Source organism: Anoplophora glabripennis, unplaced genomic scaffold, assembly GCF_000390285.2.
Source record: "Anoplophora glabripennis isolate ALB-LARVAE unplaced genomic scaffold, Agla_2.0 scaffold40, whole genome shotgun sequence".
Taxonomy (NCBI): domain Eukaryota; kingdom Metazoa; phylum Arthropoda; class Insecta; order Coleoptera; family Cerambycidae; genus Anoplophora; species Anoplophora glabripennis.
In genome coordinates this window covers 1,164,897-1,182,436 of record NW_019416268.1, presented here as the reverse complement: position 1 = coordinate 1,182,436, position 17,540 = coordinate 1,164,897, and the positions used below count along the sequence as shown (strand labels likewise).

Below are 17,540 nucleotides of genomic sequence, written 5' to 3'. Positions count from 1 at the left end.
TTACTATGCAATAAATAATTTTCGAGAAATCTGTGCTATGAAAAATTGCTGCATTTATATTGAACACATTTCCAACGGAAATTTAATTTTCGAAAAAGAATTATATGAAAACTTACTTTTTTGAGTTCTACTGTACTCAGTGTTAAAAGAAAAGCTACGGCTTAAAGAATCCCCTGTATATGGGTGCTACATTTGACATAAATCATTTGTGCACTTAAAACTAGAGTATTTGATTGAATTTAAACTAAATATAATTTTAACACTTTCAACTTTGTGACTTTTCGTATTTTTTATTGCTTAGCTATATTAAAGGAAAAAAAAATAAACACAGAATATCAACAACGCCATAGATGCTCTGATTCTAATTTATTTAAGTAATACAATAAAACTACAACTAAAATTGCATTATATCAGTCTATTTTAGCACTCGTTAATTCACTGAAACAATGTAAAATAATGTGAAGTATTTGCAGATAGTAAAGCGTGCTACTATAAGTCGAAATGAAATTACGTTTTTCTTTGTTGACATTTACATTGATGAGATACATTTCCAGTCAATCACACGGTTTTACTGAATATTCTTGAGCAGGGTAAAGTAAGAGTAAGTCGTTCGCAGTATCTACGAAAAGTAAAAAATGGATAAGTAAAAACATAGTGACAGTATTAAACGGAATAGTCTGAATTTAGAAAATGTCTGACCAGGTAATAGAACAATTTAATTTAAGTAAAAAGTTTCATATGAATGCGTGTCACTGATCGCTTTAATTTCGAAATACAGGGTGTTGGAATAAAAAAAATTATGCATCGCCACTGAACATTTTGGAAATAGGAATAGGCTTTTCATTCGCGGTTACATTTCTGGTTGCCACGTCGGTTCAGATTAACTTCTGAAGAAGAGAACGATATGTTTCTCGAAACGTCAAGAGTTGTAAATCGACGACGTGGCAACCAGCCCTGAAATCATTCAACCATCACAGTAACGTTTTACCACATATGAAATATTTTTTCTTTCCACATCTTAATTTTTACCTTGTAACAAATTAAGGAATTCGTTTTGTTTTGTGTTAACTATTTTTTCAATTAAAGGCACTTACTGATACGAAAACCGGCACAGACATTGTGAATAGTCCTCCAGTGAGTATACTGATCGGTTTAGAAGTTTTCAGCATGAATACCAACAGGATTTTCTGAAACTTGACGTTACAGCTTACCCAAGGTGTATTGAAAGCCGATTGTAGAATTAAAGAACTCTAAAATGAAAAATTAATAGATAAATTAACGTGATTCGCTGCTTTTAGAATGTTTTTAAAATACGCCGATAACTTAAAACTAGAGACTTGATCACATATTCCTAATAACATTTATATATTTAGCATCCTTCAAAATTTACTTGTTCTAAGTTTTAATGCACTGTATTGTTTTTTAGAAAAAGTATAATTAAAATTTATATATACATCTTAGTAGATGTTGACTTTTGTATAAGTTGGTCTAAATTGTCTTATTTTCATCACGGAATCTTTCATCATCAAGCAATACATTTTCTTCAAATTACTTTAAAGAAAGCGATCTGCTCAGAGCTAAAAGTGGTACCAGCTAGAATTACCTTGAATATTATTTCATTGCCGAACCAACAATAAAAGAATTGTTCGATAAGCATGCAGATTAAATAAAATAGTAGCATGATGAATTCTAAGCTTCCAATCTTAACCTAAAAGTTAAAAGAAATATTATAATTTGTTCGTAAATGTATTTTAAAATTTGAAAGTGGAAAGGTACTGAGATTTTAATCTATAATGAAATTTTGTTTGTGAAGGTATAAACTAAATTAAAACTAGTTTGGACTAATATGTTTTACTCACAACAGATACTGAGAATAAGGAAGAACACAAAATCAGTCCTCCTCCAACAAAAAGAATAAATATACCGGTTCCATTAATTCGTTCTACATCCTTGATAACCCTGAAATAATTTCTATTAATTAAATCAATAAATATATTAAGTAAAAGATCTTTTTTTCTAGCTTAAAAAGAGTTTATGACAACACAAAACATGAACAAAGTGCAAAATTTATGGACCTAATTCAATTTTTTAGCATATCCATTTTTCTCAAATTAACGTAATAAATTGTCGATTTCTGACATAGTTTCAGCACCTTTCAATGCATTTTTTACTCCAACATATTTTTCAAAGTAAGCACCTCATTTTTAGTACAGTAATCCAAGTAATTCAAAGCATAGCAAAGCATGCAGCATTGGACACCAACCTGGATCAGTAAACACAAAGGTTTGGGAAATATAGGTTAGTACAACATAATTTGAAGGTTTTTTTTTATAGTCCTATATCATTTCGCCATAATTATATATTTATTGCTAGAAAAGGCAACAAGAGCTACTTGCAATCATTCCAGTCCAGATAAAAACTTATTTTGAAGAGTATTGACATTTTACTTGAAATAAAAACCTATTTAACTTGTTCATCATATAGTTACTCCTTGGTCACTGTGTTTTTGTTGACGATGAACATCAGCAATATTTTTCAGTTTTTCTTGACATTTCGAGGGACATATCCTTCTCTTCTTTTGCTCTGGTAAGTATTTACATTCGTTGTGTATATTGTACTGGTGAAAGGTTTGAAATCTGTTAATTGTGTCCTTGATTTTTGTCTTACGAGTCTTTTATAAATTCCACTACTGTGTCTATGATGAAGGTCATTTCTGGATGAATGCCATTAATGTGACTTACAATTAGAAATACTACCAACCAACACGAAAATTGACAACTGTCAAGTCTGCAAACCAAACTGCTACCCAAACTAAGCGAAGTTGTATAGCAGTGATACTTTTTTTTTGAAAAATATTTTGAAAAATATATATTCTATTGTTTGCTTTACTACTGTTTTAACTCTATCTTAACGATATTAAGCTAATTCAAACAAATATTGAATATCATTTCAAAATGTAATTTTTTATAAAAGTAAATTTGTCCCATTAATGTTCATTAATTCCATCCAAACTGTGGAAACAAAAAGATCTCTTTGTAGTAGTTGCTTTAACTGGGAGATCTTTTCAAAGGTGAGGTGATTGTATTATTAGATACAAGATATTTCTTTGAATGAAAAATATTATTTAATAATTTCAGTATATCTAGTACCTTGATACGTTAATTATATTTAGACATCATTTTTAGTTTTTATTTTGGATAATTATTTATTACTAGCTCTTTACTAGTTGTTGGTCGTGTAATTCGATGCCAGTTTTGGCATGTAATCCACAGAATAGTTGTTTCCTGCAAAATCAACGGTTGGTTATGAGTCTTGTATGTGGGGTTATATATCTTTTACATAGATTTCTGGTATCAAAGAACGTTTGACTTCTTTTGATAATATTTTTTAGAAAATTTTGTTTGAGTTAGCTTAATACCTTCGACATAGAGCAAGAAAATATATATTTTTAAATTTTACGTATTTATGTGGGTCACAAAATCTTATTAGCTTTAATATTATAATGTTGGTTGTGGAGTTTAAAAAGTGGTAACTTTATTTCATACTTGCAGCAGAATGTATTGGGTAGTTAAATTCCCTGCATCATATTATTAATAATAAATGTAAAAAGTTTCACCTAGTGATTGTAGTTGCCGGTCCGTATTNAATTATTTATTACTAGCTCTTTACTAGTTGTTGGTCGTGTAATTCGATGCCAGTTTTGGCATGTAATCCAAAGAATAGTTGTTTCCTGCAAAATCAACGGTTGGTTATGAGTCTTGTATGTGGGGTTATATATCTTTTGCATAGATTTCTGGTATCAAAGAACGTTTGACTTCTTTTGATAATATTTTTTAGAAAATTTTGTTTGAGTTAGCTTAATACCTTCGACATAGAGCAAGAAAATATATATTTTTAAATTTTACGTATTTATGTGGGTCACAAAATCTTATTAGCTTTAATATTATAATGTTGGTTGTGGAGTTTAAAAAGTGGTAACTTTATTTCATACTTGCAGCAGAATGTATTGGGTAGTTAAATTCCCTGCATCATATTATTAATAATAAATGTAAAAAGTTTCACCTAGTGATTGTAGTTGCCGGTCCGTATTCAAATTATATATAATGTCCTCATATTAAACTATTTTCCAATATCACCATCGTTAAAGATTTATTTTAAACCGATTTCAGCAACGTTTCACATGTAATACTTTTTTTCATAAAACTGCACTTATAAACGACAAACTTTATCTAGTACAAACAACTGTGAAATCAGGATCATCAAAATTTCAAACGTTTATTTGAAATTTACCTTTTTCCTATATGTATATCAAAGAGAGCTTTTAATATCAATTAAACTGAACTGGTTTTAATATTTGAATAAAAATGAAATCACTTATATTATTGTAATAATTGATATTAATGAGTAAATTTAAACATAGAAAATATATTTGGGTAAAGAAAACTAGAACTATGTAAAAATATTAGAAGATAAAATAAAATAATTCATATTAATCTACGCAGATTTTATCAAACTTCTAACATTACGATTTCAAAATTTCAATATTAGATATCTATTAATTTCATTTAAAAAAGATCATGATTCTTTGCCAAAAGCTGTTAGAAACAAGGATATGAAATATTTTTTTGCAATATTAATTAATTGACAATTATTAGGTAAATACTAGTTTGTATTTTTTAACACGTAGATGATACTTGGTGTCAAAAAGCATACATAACTTCATCTGATAAGAATTTTAGGAAACCTTTTACAATTAAATTGAATTACCTTAACATCTTTTTAAAGCAAAGTAAAAAGTATAAGAGCTACCTACCAATTAAAAAATACACAATTAAAAGGAAACAATTCATTTGAAGCGTTGGAACTGGATTGGTAAAAGCAATTCATACATCTAAACGGGTTTGCTAAATTTTTGCTGCTTTAAAATCTCATTACCTCTTCTCTAATACATTTTCTTAAGTTACTGTCTTTTTTTTTGAGGTGGAAGATTCGACTGTTTTCATTTTTATTATAAAATAAAGGTAGATTAGGGATTATTTATTATAAGTAGCCTCAATCTAATGTTGAGGGTAGTGGCTATATTATTTAGCAAGTCCTCTCTCGTATTATAAACATGAAGTTAGAAGATAACAAATATTGCACCGCCATTAAAAGCTGTTTTTTGAAGAGGGCAGAAGTTTGAAAATTTTAGTAGCCATTTGGTAATATTTTTAACAGAATTATACATATGTGCACTTATAGAAACTAATGATGAGGATTTTTTCAATGTACAAAAAAGTATATACAAATTTTTCCTGAAAATTGAATTTGTACTTTAAAAAAAGTGAAAACCTTTAAATATGGAATTGAATTAAAAAAAAGAAAACATACCTTATGACTTGCCTATGAAGCTCTACGCATATCACCAAATTTTTTGTCATTTCTTCCGAAAATCTTTCTCTATCTTTCCTCAATTTTAACTTATCCTCCAAACCGATTTCATACAGGACATTATCTTTCGTACAGAAATCGTCCAAAGAATCTAACGTACAGCAAAGCAGATCACACTGCAGCCCAACTTGAATCAACAAAGCTAAAATTATCATAAAAATACTCAAGTTTACGAATGTGTTCCATATAAAAACTAAATTTTGGAATATATAGGTTAAAATAAAGTACAAAGGCTTAGTATAGTCGTACGGGAACCATCCTTTTATCGAAGATTTCTTTTCCTTCCCCATCAATGGTACAACTGTAACTAAGACATCAGTTAGTACTGACAAGTAAAGACAAGATTTAAACATTAATTTATACATCCTTTCGGTATTTTTAGCAATATGATAATGTTTTTGGCATTTCACCTGAAATAGGGGTCTATTCATTTCTTTTATTAGTATTTTCAAGTAATTCGTGTTCTTGTAAAAGAACATCATTTGTATCAAGATAATGGTGAATGTCACTGTTACGGATAAAGCAGCTGTAACTTCTTGGACATCATTCCAATTATTAATAATGTAGATTATTTGCGATAATAAAAATGCCATCCAAATTAAGGAACAGAGTGCCGTGTAGCAGTTGTATATTCCCTTGAATTTCATATTTCTCTCGGGCCTCCAAAATCCGAATATTTTCAACATTATAATGCTGGGTCTAAAATAACTAGAAAAATCATAGTTTTGCTGCATATTTTGCTCCAAAGTCCACTCTACAATTCTGACTTCCTTACAAACGATGTCGGTGGCTACCATCAGCTAACACGTGTTACTGGTCTTGTGGACTATTTGAAGAAGAGGTGTGGTTAGTATACGGGAACTGACAGATACCTATGACCGACTACGGACCGCTTGTCAGGGTGGTCTTCAATAGCTTGATTTGCTCGGAAAGCAGTATATATGATATAAAGACCAGGAGATACGATATTGTCTTGAACTAAAATCGGTTCGCTTGGAGCATGGTATCACGTGAATAGCGATTTAAGTAGTTCGCCAACAGTAGTTTATGATTAAGTATCTCATAAATAAATTAGTACATATTTGACGAACGAGCGTTTGAGTGAGTCACGAACTTATAATAGTATTTCTCTATCACGTGTGATGACATATTGTTTAACAGTAGCAGTTTTTTAACAAAAACAAACTCGAAGATATCTTTTATTTTAAAAAAAGCATCAGGTGAAGATTTGGTTGTTAGCGTCGGTCGTCATAGATAGTTGTTGATATATTTAGCAACAACAGAAGTTATTACTTCTGATTTTCATTTCAGATCTATAGTTGAATGCTTTACGTTTGTCAATATAAACTGCTGTCACCGTAGATGTTTTTTCAACAAAACCATGTTGAAATATTCAGGAATTCAAAGATCTATATAGTTTATCATAAGTTATAATCAAGTAATCTTCGTCATTGTTAAATCTTTTTGGTTAGACAAAACTAAATATTCAAATCAACAAGAGGTTATTTATTTAAGAAAAAATTTTAAGAAAGAAATACTCAAATACAAAGAGTAACTGAAAACGCCACAAATAAATAATTGCAGACAATATTTTGTCACGCTTAGACTTATTTTGTTACTTTAAACTTATTTCTGAGAAATCTGCAGAATTTCCTCAAAGTTTTCTCGTGCTATGTTCAGTAGCTCGTAAGTTTCGCGGAACAATTTCGCAGAGGAATTTTAATTATATCAACATATCCAATATAGGGCATGCAGATTTCGTGATCGATATTTTGCAGTGATGCACGCCAGAGGCTTGTGGAGGAGTTGATTAGCTACAAAACCGCTGATTTCGCTGTAAGCGTCTGTTTGGAAGCGATATTTCAGTGTACCTACTTGTTGAGTTGCTTTCTGCTGAAATCCCCGTTGAAAGCTATATACGATATCATTCTAACAATGATAATCACGGATAGATTATTAAAATTATGTCAGGGTTGTTCCGTTAAAAAGTCGCAGATAACTGTAATAACTAATAATTAATAACAATGTGTGGAGTATAGAAATAACAACATTATTAAATTTTCATGGTAAAAATCGACCAGCATGGAAAAAGAACGTTTCCAAATTTTATTCAATTTTGTTTTAGCAAGATACTATATATACTAGATTTCTTTGATACCAGAGGATTTAAAGGGCCCCGTACGGTATTTATATGGGCTCGGTGAAATGGGCTGAAATTGTGGTAAGTTGGTTTTGTGTTACTGACCAAAAGTATCCACACTACTTGCGTTCGAAAATCAATAAAGTCAATTCATTCCTACTTTAGCGGTCTGAGTCAGTTCTACTGATGATGGTTTCAAAGCAGTATGATTGCTATAAAAGCAGTATTGTGAAATGTTTATAGAAAAAAAATAATCGGATGACTTCGAAACGTTGCTAATTAACATTTTTGACATGTGTTAAATACAGTTTAAACTACATGAATATTGTTATTGTGAATAAAATAGCTGCACTATATTTCCTTGGTGATTTTTGGTTCTTCCTAAGGCCTCATTGAATATTTTTGAGCAGTGTGAAATACGAATAAGCTGTTCGCATTATCTGTAACAAATAAGCAAACGATTATATAAATATACAGGATGTTACAGGACTAATTTGGCTAATTCTGAGGTGTTGTTACTAAACCGCTATAACTTCTACTTGGGACAACTTGACATACAGGACAACTAAAGTTTTTAATATATTTTACTAATTAGCTAAGTATCTTTCAACTTACAGATACGAAAACCTGCACAGACATTGTGAACAGGCCTCCTGTGAGTATGCTGATCGGCTGACAAGTTTGAGTCATGAACTGTAACAATATTTTTCGGAATTTGATGTTACAATCCACCCAGGGTGTTTTATAAGCCGACTGTAATATTAACGAACTCTAAAAATCACGGACAAAGTTATTAAGAATTCGGTTTTTTACACGCGATATAATATGTATTGTATTGTTAAAAGTTATTTTAAATTTAAAAATTAAATAAATCCTTGAGTTATTTTTGTCTAACTAAAAGTCTTGCACTAAAAAAAATGAGAAATAAAAAATACACATCGCTATATAACGCACTTCAGTTACAATTAATGTTATATTTTTTCGTTATACGATTGAACTTTTTTCTTAATAAATAGAGAAAAAATAATACAATTACATCAAAAGTTATCCCTTACATTAATCTTTCATTTGTTGCAACTTTGAAATTGTTAATGTCAATTTTTATCATGGAAAAAACATTTAATGGTAATAAATAACGTTTACCTTGCATATTACTTCATTTCCAAACCAGCTATAGCAGAGTTGATCAACAATCATACAGATTAAATACAATAGGAGCATGACGGACTCAACGCTACCAACTTTAACCTAATAAAAGAAACATTAATTTATACAATGGTGTAGTGGTTTTAAAGTCTTCACGGTCAGTGCTGATATTTAAGGTACGATAATATTTCAGATTGCTACGCGTGGCTTAGGTACCTGGTCGTCGCCAGTTACATAATTACATTACGCTTTCTTAGGTTTAGGTAGGAATCTTTATCTTTGCCCTACCCTTGTTGAACCTGTTATCAGAAGCCCTTGGTCCTCTCTGACATTCATTTCAGTATATGTTACTCCACTAAGGTAACGGCGAAGCATTTCCAAATTCGCCAGTGATGATGCCGTTAATGAAGAACGGCAAAACGTTTAGAAACACTGGATACGACCAAATACAGAAGCCACTGCAGGGCATCCAAGAGAACCACCATCATCTGAGGAGTGGTTCCGTCCATAGCGGTTTTAGAACTAACAAGAACTGAAATAAAAATCGGGACGGGTCTATCTCCATAGATCCCAGCCCGAGGACAACAAAGGGTCAAAGACTCCTGATTATGACTAAGGATGTGCAATGTAATTGTGTAATTGGTGATGGCCAGGTATATAGGCCACGGTATAATAACCCGAAAAAACATTGCACTTTAAATCTCTGAATGTCAATGTCTAATTATAAGTTGGAGTTTTTAAGATTAAAAAAAATAAAGGATTCTTTAGTTGAATTTTCATAAACATATCAAGATCTACTCACCACAGATAGTTGGAATAACGAAGAACACAAAATCAGCGTACCTCCAATGAAAAGGATAAATATAGAAGTTCCACATATTTGTTCTATATTTTTGGTAACTCTGGAACAATTTATTAAATGTAATGATTTGTATTTAAATTGTAACGCCTAATTAAAAAACAGTTTCTTACGAAACGCCTACATTATTCTTCAGTCATGCGTTTTTTAAAACAAAACAAAAAACATAGAAGTGGCACTTTGTAATTTCATTTAAAGTATTTTATATCCCTTGATTTTTCTAGATGCTGAAAACAGTCCACTAAATGGTATAACACACCTTGTAAGCACGTATTTCTATGGGTACATTAGTTATAAAGGTTATTTTGCCTAGTCACGCCTTCATAGTACAGATTAGTAGGTTACTCTCTGGCAGTAGGTACAAAGTAATTCTTTGTGCCAGTACTATTATAATAATAAAAATGTTGGGAAAGTTGTATCTAATGTGCTTTTAGCATATTCGGTGTTCGCTATTAAATAATATACCGGGTTTTACAAACCTTTGGAAATAATTTTCTAAAGACAACTAAAAAAAGTTTAACAACGTAGATCTTACTTGACAAACAAATGCGAACATGTTGAGAACTGCTGAAGTCGAGAGGGAATAACACATTGTATTCTCACATGATACATTATATTAGAAGTTGACTTATTCGTCAAGAAATCATAAATGTTGTCGCGTCTGACGGCTTGGCAACATAATTTTAATTACAAAATTGTACACCGTGTACAAAGTAATATTCTTCTATCGGCTTCTTTTATCAGGGTCTACCTCCTTTTAAAAGTAGATTCCCAAGTCATAAACACCATGTATATGATTTCATTCGACGAACAATTTTAGAATTAATAGTGATTTATTGCCAAACATGCGGAAGAAAATATCATTTCAGTCATCATAGGTTTCTTCCAACTTAATAAAACTAATGTTTTACTATTACTAAATATTTGTCGTAGGACTACTATGAAACCCATCAAGTATAGAAAAATATAAAATTAGTCATTAGAATTGTAAGCATTTAAATAAATCGTAAATCCTAAAAATTTTTCGTATGAAGATCAAATAAAAGCATGCATATCATTTTTAATTCAGCGCTGATTTAATGAAAATTCAAATTATTGGTAGTGTTTCACATAATTTAAACATAAAATAAATAATGCTTGTGGAAAACTAGGTAATGCCTTTGTAATTGCCTTTGAGAAGTCAAATGTAGATATAGAATATCAATTTCTTTAAATTATTAACTTGAAGTAGGCAGCTGTTTTTCCCAGCAAAATTTAATCTATAATTTGGAGCCGACAAAAGTTTTTCTAAAATTGCACAGTTTTGTTATTAGCTCCTATGCTATTTTATGAGTACTTGGCTAATTCGAATTAATTATATGTTTTCATAAATTATCTGCAAAACGGTGATTAAAACTAAAATCCCTAAATTATTGCAGTTTTATTTTTAATTATATGTAGTAAGTGTTTTTTTTTCTGAATATTAAATTTTTTTCTATGATAGAGCTCAATAAATGTATTTTACTATCATAACTTTATAGAAAAAAATAATAAACATAAAATTCTACACAGAAACATACCTCATGATTTGCCTATGATGCTCTATGCATACCACTAAATTTTTTGTCATGGCTTCGGAGAATCTTTCTTCATCTTTCCTCAATTTTTTCTTATTTTCCAGACTAATTTCATACAGAACGTCGTCTTCAGTATAGAAATCATCCAAAGAATCTAATGTACAGCAAAGCAGGTCACACTGCAGGCCAACTTGCATCAGCAAAGCTGAGGTAAACGTAGCAAAATTTGAGCATATTAACGCATTCCAGATAAAAACCAAATTTTGAAAAATATAAGTTAAAGCGAAATACAGAGGTTTAGTCCAGTCGTAAGGAAACCATCCTTTTATAGAAGTTGCTCTTTCTTTCCCGACTAATGGCACAATCATAACGAAAACAGCAGTCAGAAGTGCCAGATAGAGACATGATTTAAATAATACATTATATGTCCTTTTGGTATTTTCAGCAATACGATAATGTTCTCTGCATTTTACTTGGAACAGGGTCCTGTTCATTTCTTTCATTAATATTTTCAAGTGATTCATGTTCTTGTAAGTGAAAATCATTTGTATAAAGTCAATGGTGAATGTTCCTGTCACATATAAAGCAGCTGTAATTTCCTGAACATTTTTTCTGTTGTTAGTAATGTAGATTATTTCGGATAATAAAAATGCCATCCAAGCTAAGGTACAGAAGGCGGTGTAACAGTTATATAATTTCTTGAATTTCATATCTTCGTCAGGTCTCCAAAATCCTACTATTTTGTATATCATAATATTGGATGTGAAATAACCGTAAAAGTCGTAGTTTTGCTTCATATTTTCTAGAATACACTCTACTGTGGTAGATTTTAGCAACTAATGTGTGTGATCACTTAGCTATAAATATTAATGCCGATGGGAAAAGTTTGAAAAGTCGATAAGTTGTAAAAGTCGTCTATATGGTACATATCATTACTACTGACGATATATTCTTGCGGTAAAATATACAGGGTATACAATCAATATACATATAAAATATGCAGGTTTTAATCGCGTATTTCACTCATTTTTCACTATTTTCCCTTAAAATTAATGACACTATGACTGAATCACCCTGTATAGGTAAATTTTGATCACGTGGTCTTTAATATTTTAGATATCATTGTGTATATTGCAATCAGCTATAGATGGAGATAGATGGATTTCACAGTGTATTTAAAGTTGAAAGTTGATTTTTTCTTACAAAATTAAATCCGTATACTGTGTAAAGGTTTATCTGAAATTAGTGTCATTACAATATAATATACGTACTAAATAGAAACTTTAAAAATACATATGTTTTATTATTAGTTCTTGTATTTTTTACTGTGTTAACAAAAATTATTCTTTAATACCCTTGAAGGGTTTATTTCAATTTTCAAAATTCACGATTGATTTTATTTAGATTTTGGACACTTTTCCTTGCAGTATTAGGCAAAAAAAATCTTCTGTACAAATGTGGCCCTCTTAAATTAATATTTAAAATTTGTTCTACTCGTATCTCAACTTCGAGGATCCCAAAAAAAGGCAAATAAGTGCTTAAAAAAATAAATATTGTAACTTATTATAATTTGAATTTGTCCATATTCATTTTTTGTTAACTTCTGATATCCTGTCTGTAGATTATAAATTTCAATTTAGATGTCTTCAAAGCAATTTCATACCTATGCAACCATAAAAAATGTCGACAAAAAATTAATTACAAACGAATAAGTATAAGCAACCTGTCAATTATCATTACAGCACGACGTTTCTTAAGACAATTGTCCTAAAACGAACCTAGACTTTTCATTAATTCTGACACGGTTAATAATAGAAGGCTGTGCATATTATGGTGATTACTCATTCGTAGCCCATAACAATACCCTTTATTGCGATAAAAAAAGTTGGGAAAACACAATGTGAGGAACGTCTTAATTATAATTTTCATTATTAGGGAAAAAATTAATGTCAGGGTCGTACAACGGATGCTGAAAACAATTAACGATGTTGTGGCAATGTATCGTGAATTGAAGAATGGATATTTCTGATCAGAATAAAAGAAATATGAAGTAGTTGGTCATTTTGGACTAGAATTTACGAGTAGTATAATTACTTCGAAATACTATTCGGAATTCCTAAAATGGGACATCACCACAATGTATTTATTAAGTAATTAGCATGATGGTCCCCATTTGACTGTGATTTCGCAACTTCGTAGTTAAACTGTATTGTATTAATAGCGTAATGAAGATTTCTTGAAACTCTGACTTTAACTTTTCCAAACTTATCAAAACTGTGACTATGTCTGTTAAAATTGTGTATCGTTTGCCAAAGAAAGTCAATGTTGTACACAAATATCAATTTCAGCGGATATAAATGACTTGCAGGAAAATTACTCCTCTGACAATTCAATTTTAAACCAATTACGTCTTTAGAAACCATGTAACTTTTATAGTTGTTGTCCACATGTAAATTAGTAGGCAATTAGTAAATTGCAAAATGCCTATTAATCGTGAATACTGTCAATGACTAGGTATATTCGAAAATAAAAAAATGAAATTAAGAAATAGCTCAAGAACTCTATAATTATTTTAGCTACCGCACGCGAAGTACATGTCAGTACAACGGTGAGGAACAATGGAAATAAGTAAAACTTCCTTCGATTTAACCTTAATTTTATAGTCCGGGCGCAATGGGGTGACAATTGCATTTATTATATTATTCATGTCATCTGGCAACCTGTGCTAATGTTACCTATCCTCCTTAATTTTTCCGACAATACTGGATTAGAATTTTAATAATTCGGAAAAAATTCCTTTTTTTTTTTCATCCAAGATAAATGCAAAAGCCGAATTCAGTAAAAAAATATTTTGCAACTTTACTTAAAGGAAGATTTTCAGAGTTAAATACATAATAATATATTATTTATGGTCGCAAATATATTAGTTAAAGCTCTTTATAACCTGGATTTTATTGAAAAAACAGGTTTTTTTCAAATTATAATTATCCGGAAGTTACACAAGATAATACAAAAATAATTATACTATAAGTAGTCTCTATGTTATTTTTTATTTATTTATTTATTTATTTATTTATTTATAATTTTTTGGTTAGGAGAAAATAGCTTCACAAAACCAATCCTTGATTGGTCCTTTTGACACAAGGGTTATAAAATAAGAAAATTATTTCATTTTTTATTTTCTACACTTTAGTGCTTATGATTATTATTTTATGTTAATCTAAATATTTTGGATACAATTCCAGTTATAGAAATGACTCTATGACAAAAGAACCAACTTTTCTTTATCAATTTTTGGTGGATAACAGAATTATTTCTACGCGTAAATAAAAAAATTGTATATATTGTTCAGTGCAAAAACTTCACATAGTAAAACTCTATTTTCCTAGGTTAACTGTAAACTGGTATATTTTGTAAGTATATTCCGTTTTTTTAAAAGCGATAAATTTCTCAAAGGTCCTTTTCTTTATTCTCTAGCTCTTAGCTCTTGTGCCAGGATATTTGACTGATTTTAACATACCTGAGAAAACTATAACTTCAAATTACAAAAAATATAATTACTTACATTACAGAAAATTATGGTCTTCATCACTCTGGCTCACTATTACGGCTTACTCGGACAGTTGCTCTCGAACTATAACCGTGGCTAAGCTGATTTTGTAATTTCCTCAAACCTTGACAGGGTGGTTGGGGATCTGCATCTTTTGTTTTTGCATATAACCGTCCATCTATATATACCGCAGGAACGACTGGAACTGTCAGTCATAACGATATAGTTAAGTTAAAAATTAGTACTTAGTTAGTCGTACCACCATGAGGTTTTTCAAATACATGGTGAGTGGTGGTGTGTAAAGTGACTTCTGTGGATTTTCTTCGTATACATGTGATAAAAATAGATTATTGAAATAATTTTATTTAATCGAATTTAAGTGTATATATTAGTATGGCCCATATGAGAATAATATCAAAACTCAAATTTTATTAGTAAAATAACAGAACTTTAAAAAATATATGTTAGTGTCTGTAATATAATAAAAAAGATAAAGTTGAATTACTTTTCTCATAATGAAGAATGACAACTAATTAAAAAAATATATTTTATCTTTAAATAAAAATAGTAGTAGTATTTTTTTACATTTGAATAAATAAAGTAATTTTTATTTAGAATTTAAATGTTTTTCAAATAGAATGATAGGAAATGTTTTAATCTTTTTGGATTTCATTTTAAATATTTTTAGGCTGTGAAAAAAAACAAAGCATTATTTTATTATGGAAAACAACTAAATATGTTATTAATTGATTATTTTACAGACAATATTTAATTATATTATTTTTATTTGTCCACTATCAGCTCTCTTATTTTCTGTTTTAAAGGAATTATTGCTTAGAAACTAAAAAAAATATGCAATGATTTTATTTAACATTTTACGGTTACATTATGTATTTAAAATTATATTTCAAACAGAAAATTTCTACATATATTTTTTTTAAATGGGTTATGAGTGAGGTTTATTTGACTTACTTCAAAATTAAGAAAATAGCTTTTTTTCGAGTAAAATAGAAGATACATTTTATCTTAAATGCCGATATCTAATTTCAAAAACAGTTAGTGACGTCGAAATTTAGGAATTTAGTGTCTCCGTCGCGTCGGTTGGAAGATTTATCAATTCAATAATTTTGTTTAACATCTTCGGATATATTTAAATAAATACGACATATTTTTTAAACTTCAACAACCTGTACCTCGAAAACTAATGGCTTTAAACATTTTATCTTGGCTTCAATATCGAAATATTTTACCAGTGGCGTAGCCAACTTGTTATTCCTTTTTATAAACATCGTTTTAAAAAAACATTATTTCTTTATTTTGGTAATACTAGAAAAACTATTAACCGATGGAAATTTCCACAGATAGTGTTGATCTCCATCGTCGTTCTGGCTTTCGCAGAGGAGGAAGAAGAAAACGCGATTGCCCCCGAAGCGAAAAAGACAACTAAACGTGGCATATACGGATTGGGCTACGGCGGACTGGGCTACGGCCACGGCTACGGTCACGGCTACGGACATGGCTACGGCCATTACCCGTCATATTACAGCTCATACTACTACAGTCCTCTCTACTATAAAGGTTATGGCGGGCATGGTTATTATGGCTCGGGGCATGGATATGGGTACTATCCGTACTTTTCTCACAGCTACCACGGATATGGAGGCTATGGAGGGTTATACCATGGATGGTAACTGGAATATTAGCAGCAATAAGTACAATTTTCTAAAGCAAGGATGTTTGTAATCTTCTCAATAATAAATTATTTCTTTAATAAATTGTTTGGTCTATTTATTGGGCTCTATAAGTTGCCGTTTCGCACAGGAAGTTCCGAATTTAGCTTTTAATATTTTACAGTCGGATTCTCCCCTTGTAACAAAATAGGAGAAAAAGTTTCCATAAACATAGACGGATAAATGGTATACACTCCTTTAAATGAGAGCTTCTAATAGTTACTTTTGGTTCTAGCTTGTGAAGTATGGCCTTTATATTCAAGAGTGGAGGGAAAACATTCTGGAATGCAAAAGTGACAGTATACAAGGTGTTTTTTAATGGAGTAGCATAAATGATACCAGTGAATCTACATTTCAAAAGAATACGATCTGCAAAAAATCGCCTTAGTAAAATGTTCACCCCTGGAGAGATATGGGCCATCAAAGTTTCAAAAAAAATTATAAAAATTGGCTGTAATTTGAAAACCGAACGAGGTACAAATAACAAATTTTTTACAGGTTGTCTACTAATAAGATGCGAGTTTTCAACTATTTTTCGAAAATTTTAACCCCCCGAAAGGGGTTGAAATAACCACCCCTCAAGCCATTTTTTGCCATAACTTTTATATTTCGTAAAAACTCGATATCCAAAAATACGCATTAGATAAACTGGTTCTTTTAGAAACTTTTACCTCTCTAGCAATTTTCCTTTAAAACTTTTCGTTTATTAATAAAAAAATAAAATGTATTACCATTCACCTCACACCGTATATGATTGCAATCAATCAAAGAAAAACTAAGTGTGCTGCTGTCATGCCAGTTGTCACAATTAACTCTTCTGTAAGTTGTCACTGTTATCAGCTAAATACTTTTTGGGTGTAAATTAACAAGAATTATGCCAAATTTTACTAATGATGAATATGTGGACATGCTACAAGTGTTTTTTTCTACGATCGTGCAAAATTTACTACTTATTGCACTACCTACTGTGCCAAAAGTTTAACTTTTTTTACAGTAGTACAAAAAAAATATTGATTACAAGTTTAATCTAAGCATATCCATAAGTACCTAACGTCTGACATTGACAATTTGCGCAATTAATTTCCAGTTGTCAGTTAAAATTTTAATATTATGTAAAATACTGTTAAAT

At 30.3% G+C, this 17,540-nt stretch overlaps 3 protein-coding genes across 4 annotated transcripts; 1 reads left to right on the top strand and 2 right to left on the bottom strand.

Moving 5' to 3' along the window:
• Positions 1-361: 361 nt before the first annotated feature.
• Positions 362-14,776, bottom strand: LOC108903249 (odorant receptor 43a-like). Of its 2 annotated transcripts, none has more exons than XM_018705349.2 (5): positions 5,371-6,359; positions 1,860-1,959; positions 1,604-1,708; positions 1,095-1,250; positions 362-619 (listed from the first exon to the last, which is right to left on the bottom strand). In XM_018705349.2, the coding sequence occupies exons 1-5, from the start codon at positions 6,225-6,227 to the stop codon at positions 569-571; spliced, it is 1,269 nt and encodes a 422-aa protein (XP_018560865.2). In that variant the 5' UTR covers positions 6,228-6,359; the 3' UTR covers positions 362-568. The 2 variants fall into 2 exon arrangements, with proteins under 2 accessions (XP_018560865.2, XP_023313103.1); XM_023457335.1 differs by lacking the exon at positions 5,371-6,359 and adding an exon at positions 14,697-14,776 and having other exon boundaries at positions 374-619.
• LOC108903220 (odorant receptor 49b-like) lies at positions 7,839-11,940 on the bottom strand. The gene is made up of 5 exons (XM_018705319.2): positions 11,135-11,940; positions 9,519-9,618; positions 8,714-8,818; positions 8,186-8,341; positions 7,839-8,010 (listed from the first exon to the last, which is right to left on the bottom strand). The coding sequence occupies exons 1-5, from the start codon at positions 11,926-11,928 to the stop codon at positions 7,960-7,962; spliced, it is 1,206 nt and encodes a 401-aa protein (XP_018560835.2). The 5' UTR covers positions 11,929-11,940; the 3' UTR covers positions 7,839-7,959.
• Positions 14,777-14,860: 84 nt separating the features above from the next.
• On the top strand, positions 14,861-16,421 carry LOC108903250 (keratin-associated protein 19-2-like). The gene is made up of 2 exons (XM_018705351.2): positions 14,861-14,965; positions 16,043-16,421. Exons 1-2 carry the CDS (start codon positions 14,945-14,947, stop codon positions 16,370-16,372), a joined length of 351 nt encoding a protein of 116 aa, XP_018560867.1. The 5' UTR covers positions 14,861-14,944; the 3' UTR covers positions 16,373-16,421.
• Positions 16,422-17,540: the final 1,119 nt, after the last annotated feature.

Bases quoted from the DNA above. Each gene is read 5' to 3' on its own strand.
- LOC108903249 (XM_018705349.2), bottom strand. From the start codon at position 6,227: ATGGTAGCCACCGACATCGTTTGTAAGGAAGTCAGAATTGTAGAGTGG. The intron at 1,251-1,603 runs GTAATTCTAGCT...TTTTCATTTTAG, and splicing joins GCAATGAAATAATATTCAAG to AGTTCTTTAATTCTACAATC. The intron at 620-1,094 runs GTAAGTGCCTTT...TACTTTTCGTAG, and splicing joins CTGTGCCGGTTTTCGTATCA to ATACTGCGAACGACTTACTC.
- LOC108903220 (XM_018705319.2), bottom strand. From the start codon at position 11,928: ATGAAGCAAAACTACGACTTTTACGGTTATTTCACATCCAATATTATG. The intron at 9,619-11,134 runs GTATGTTTCTGT...AAATTGTTCCAG, and splicing joins CATCATAGGCAAATCATGAG to AGTTACCAAAAATATAGAAC. The intron at 8,011-8,185 runs GTAAGTTGAAAG...TATTTGTTACAG, and splicing joins CTGTGCAGGTTTTCGTATCT to ATAATGCGAACAGCTTATTC.
- LOC108903250 (XM_018705351.2), top strand. From the start codon at position 14,945: ATGAGGTTTTTCAAATACATG. The intron at 14,966-16,042 runs GTGAGTGGTGGT...AAATTTCCACAG, and splicing joins TGAGGTTTTTCAAATACATG to ATAGTGTTGATCTCCATCGT.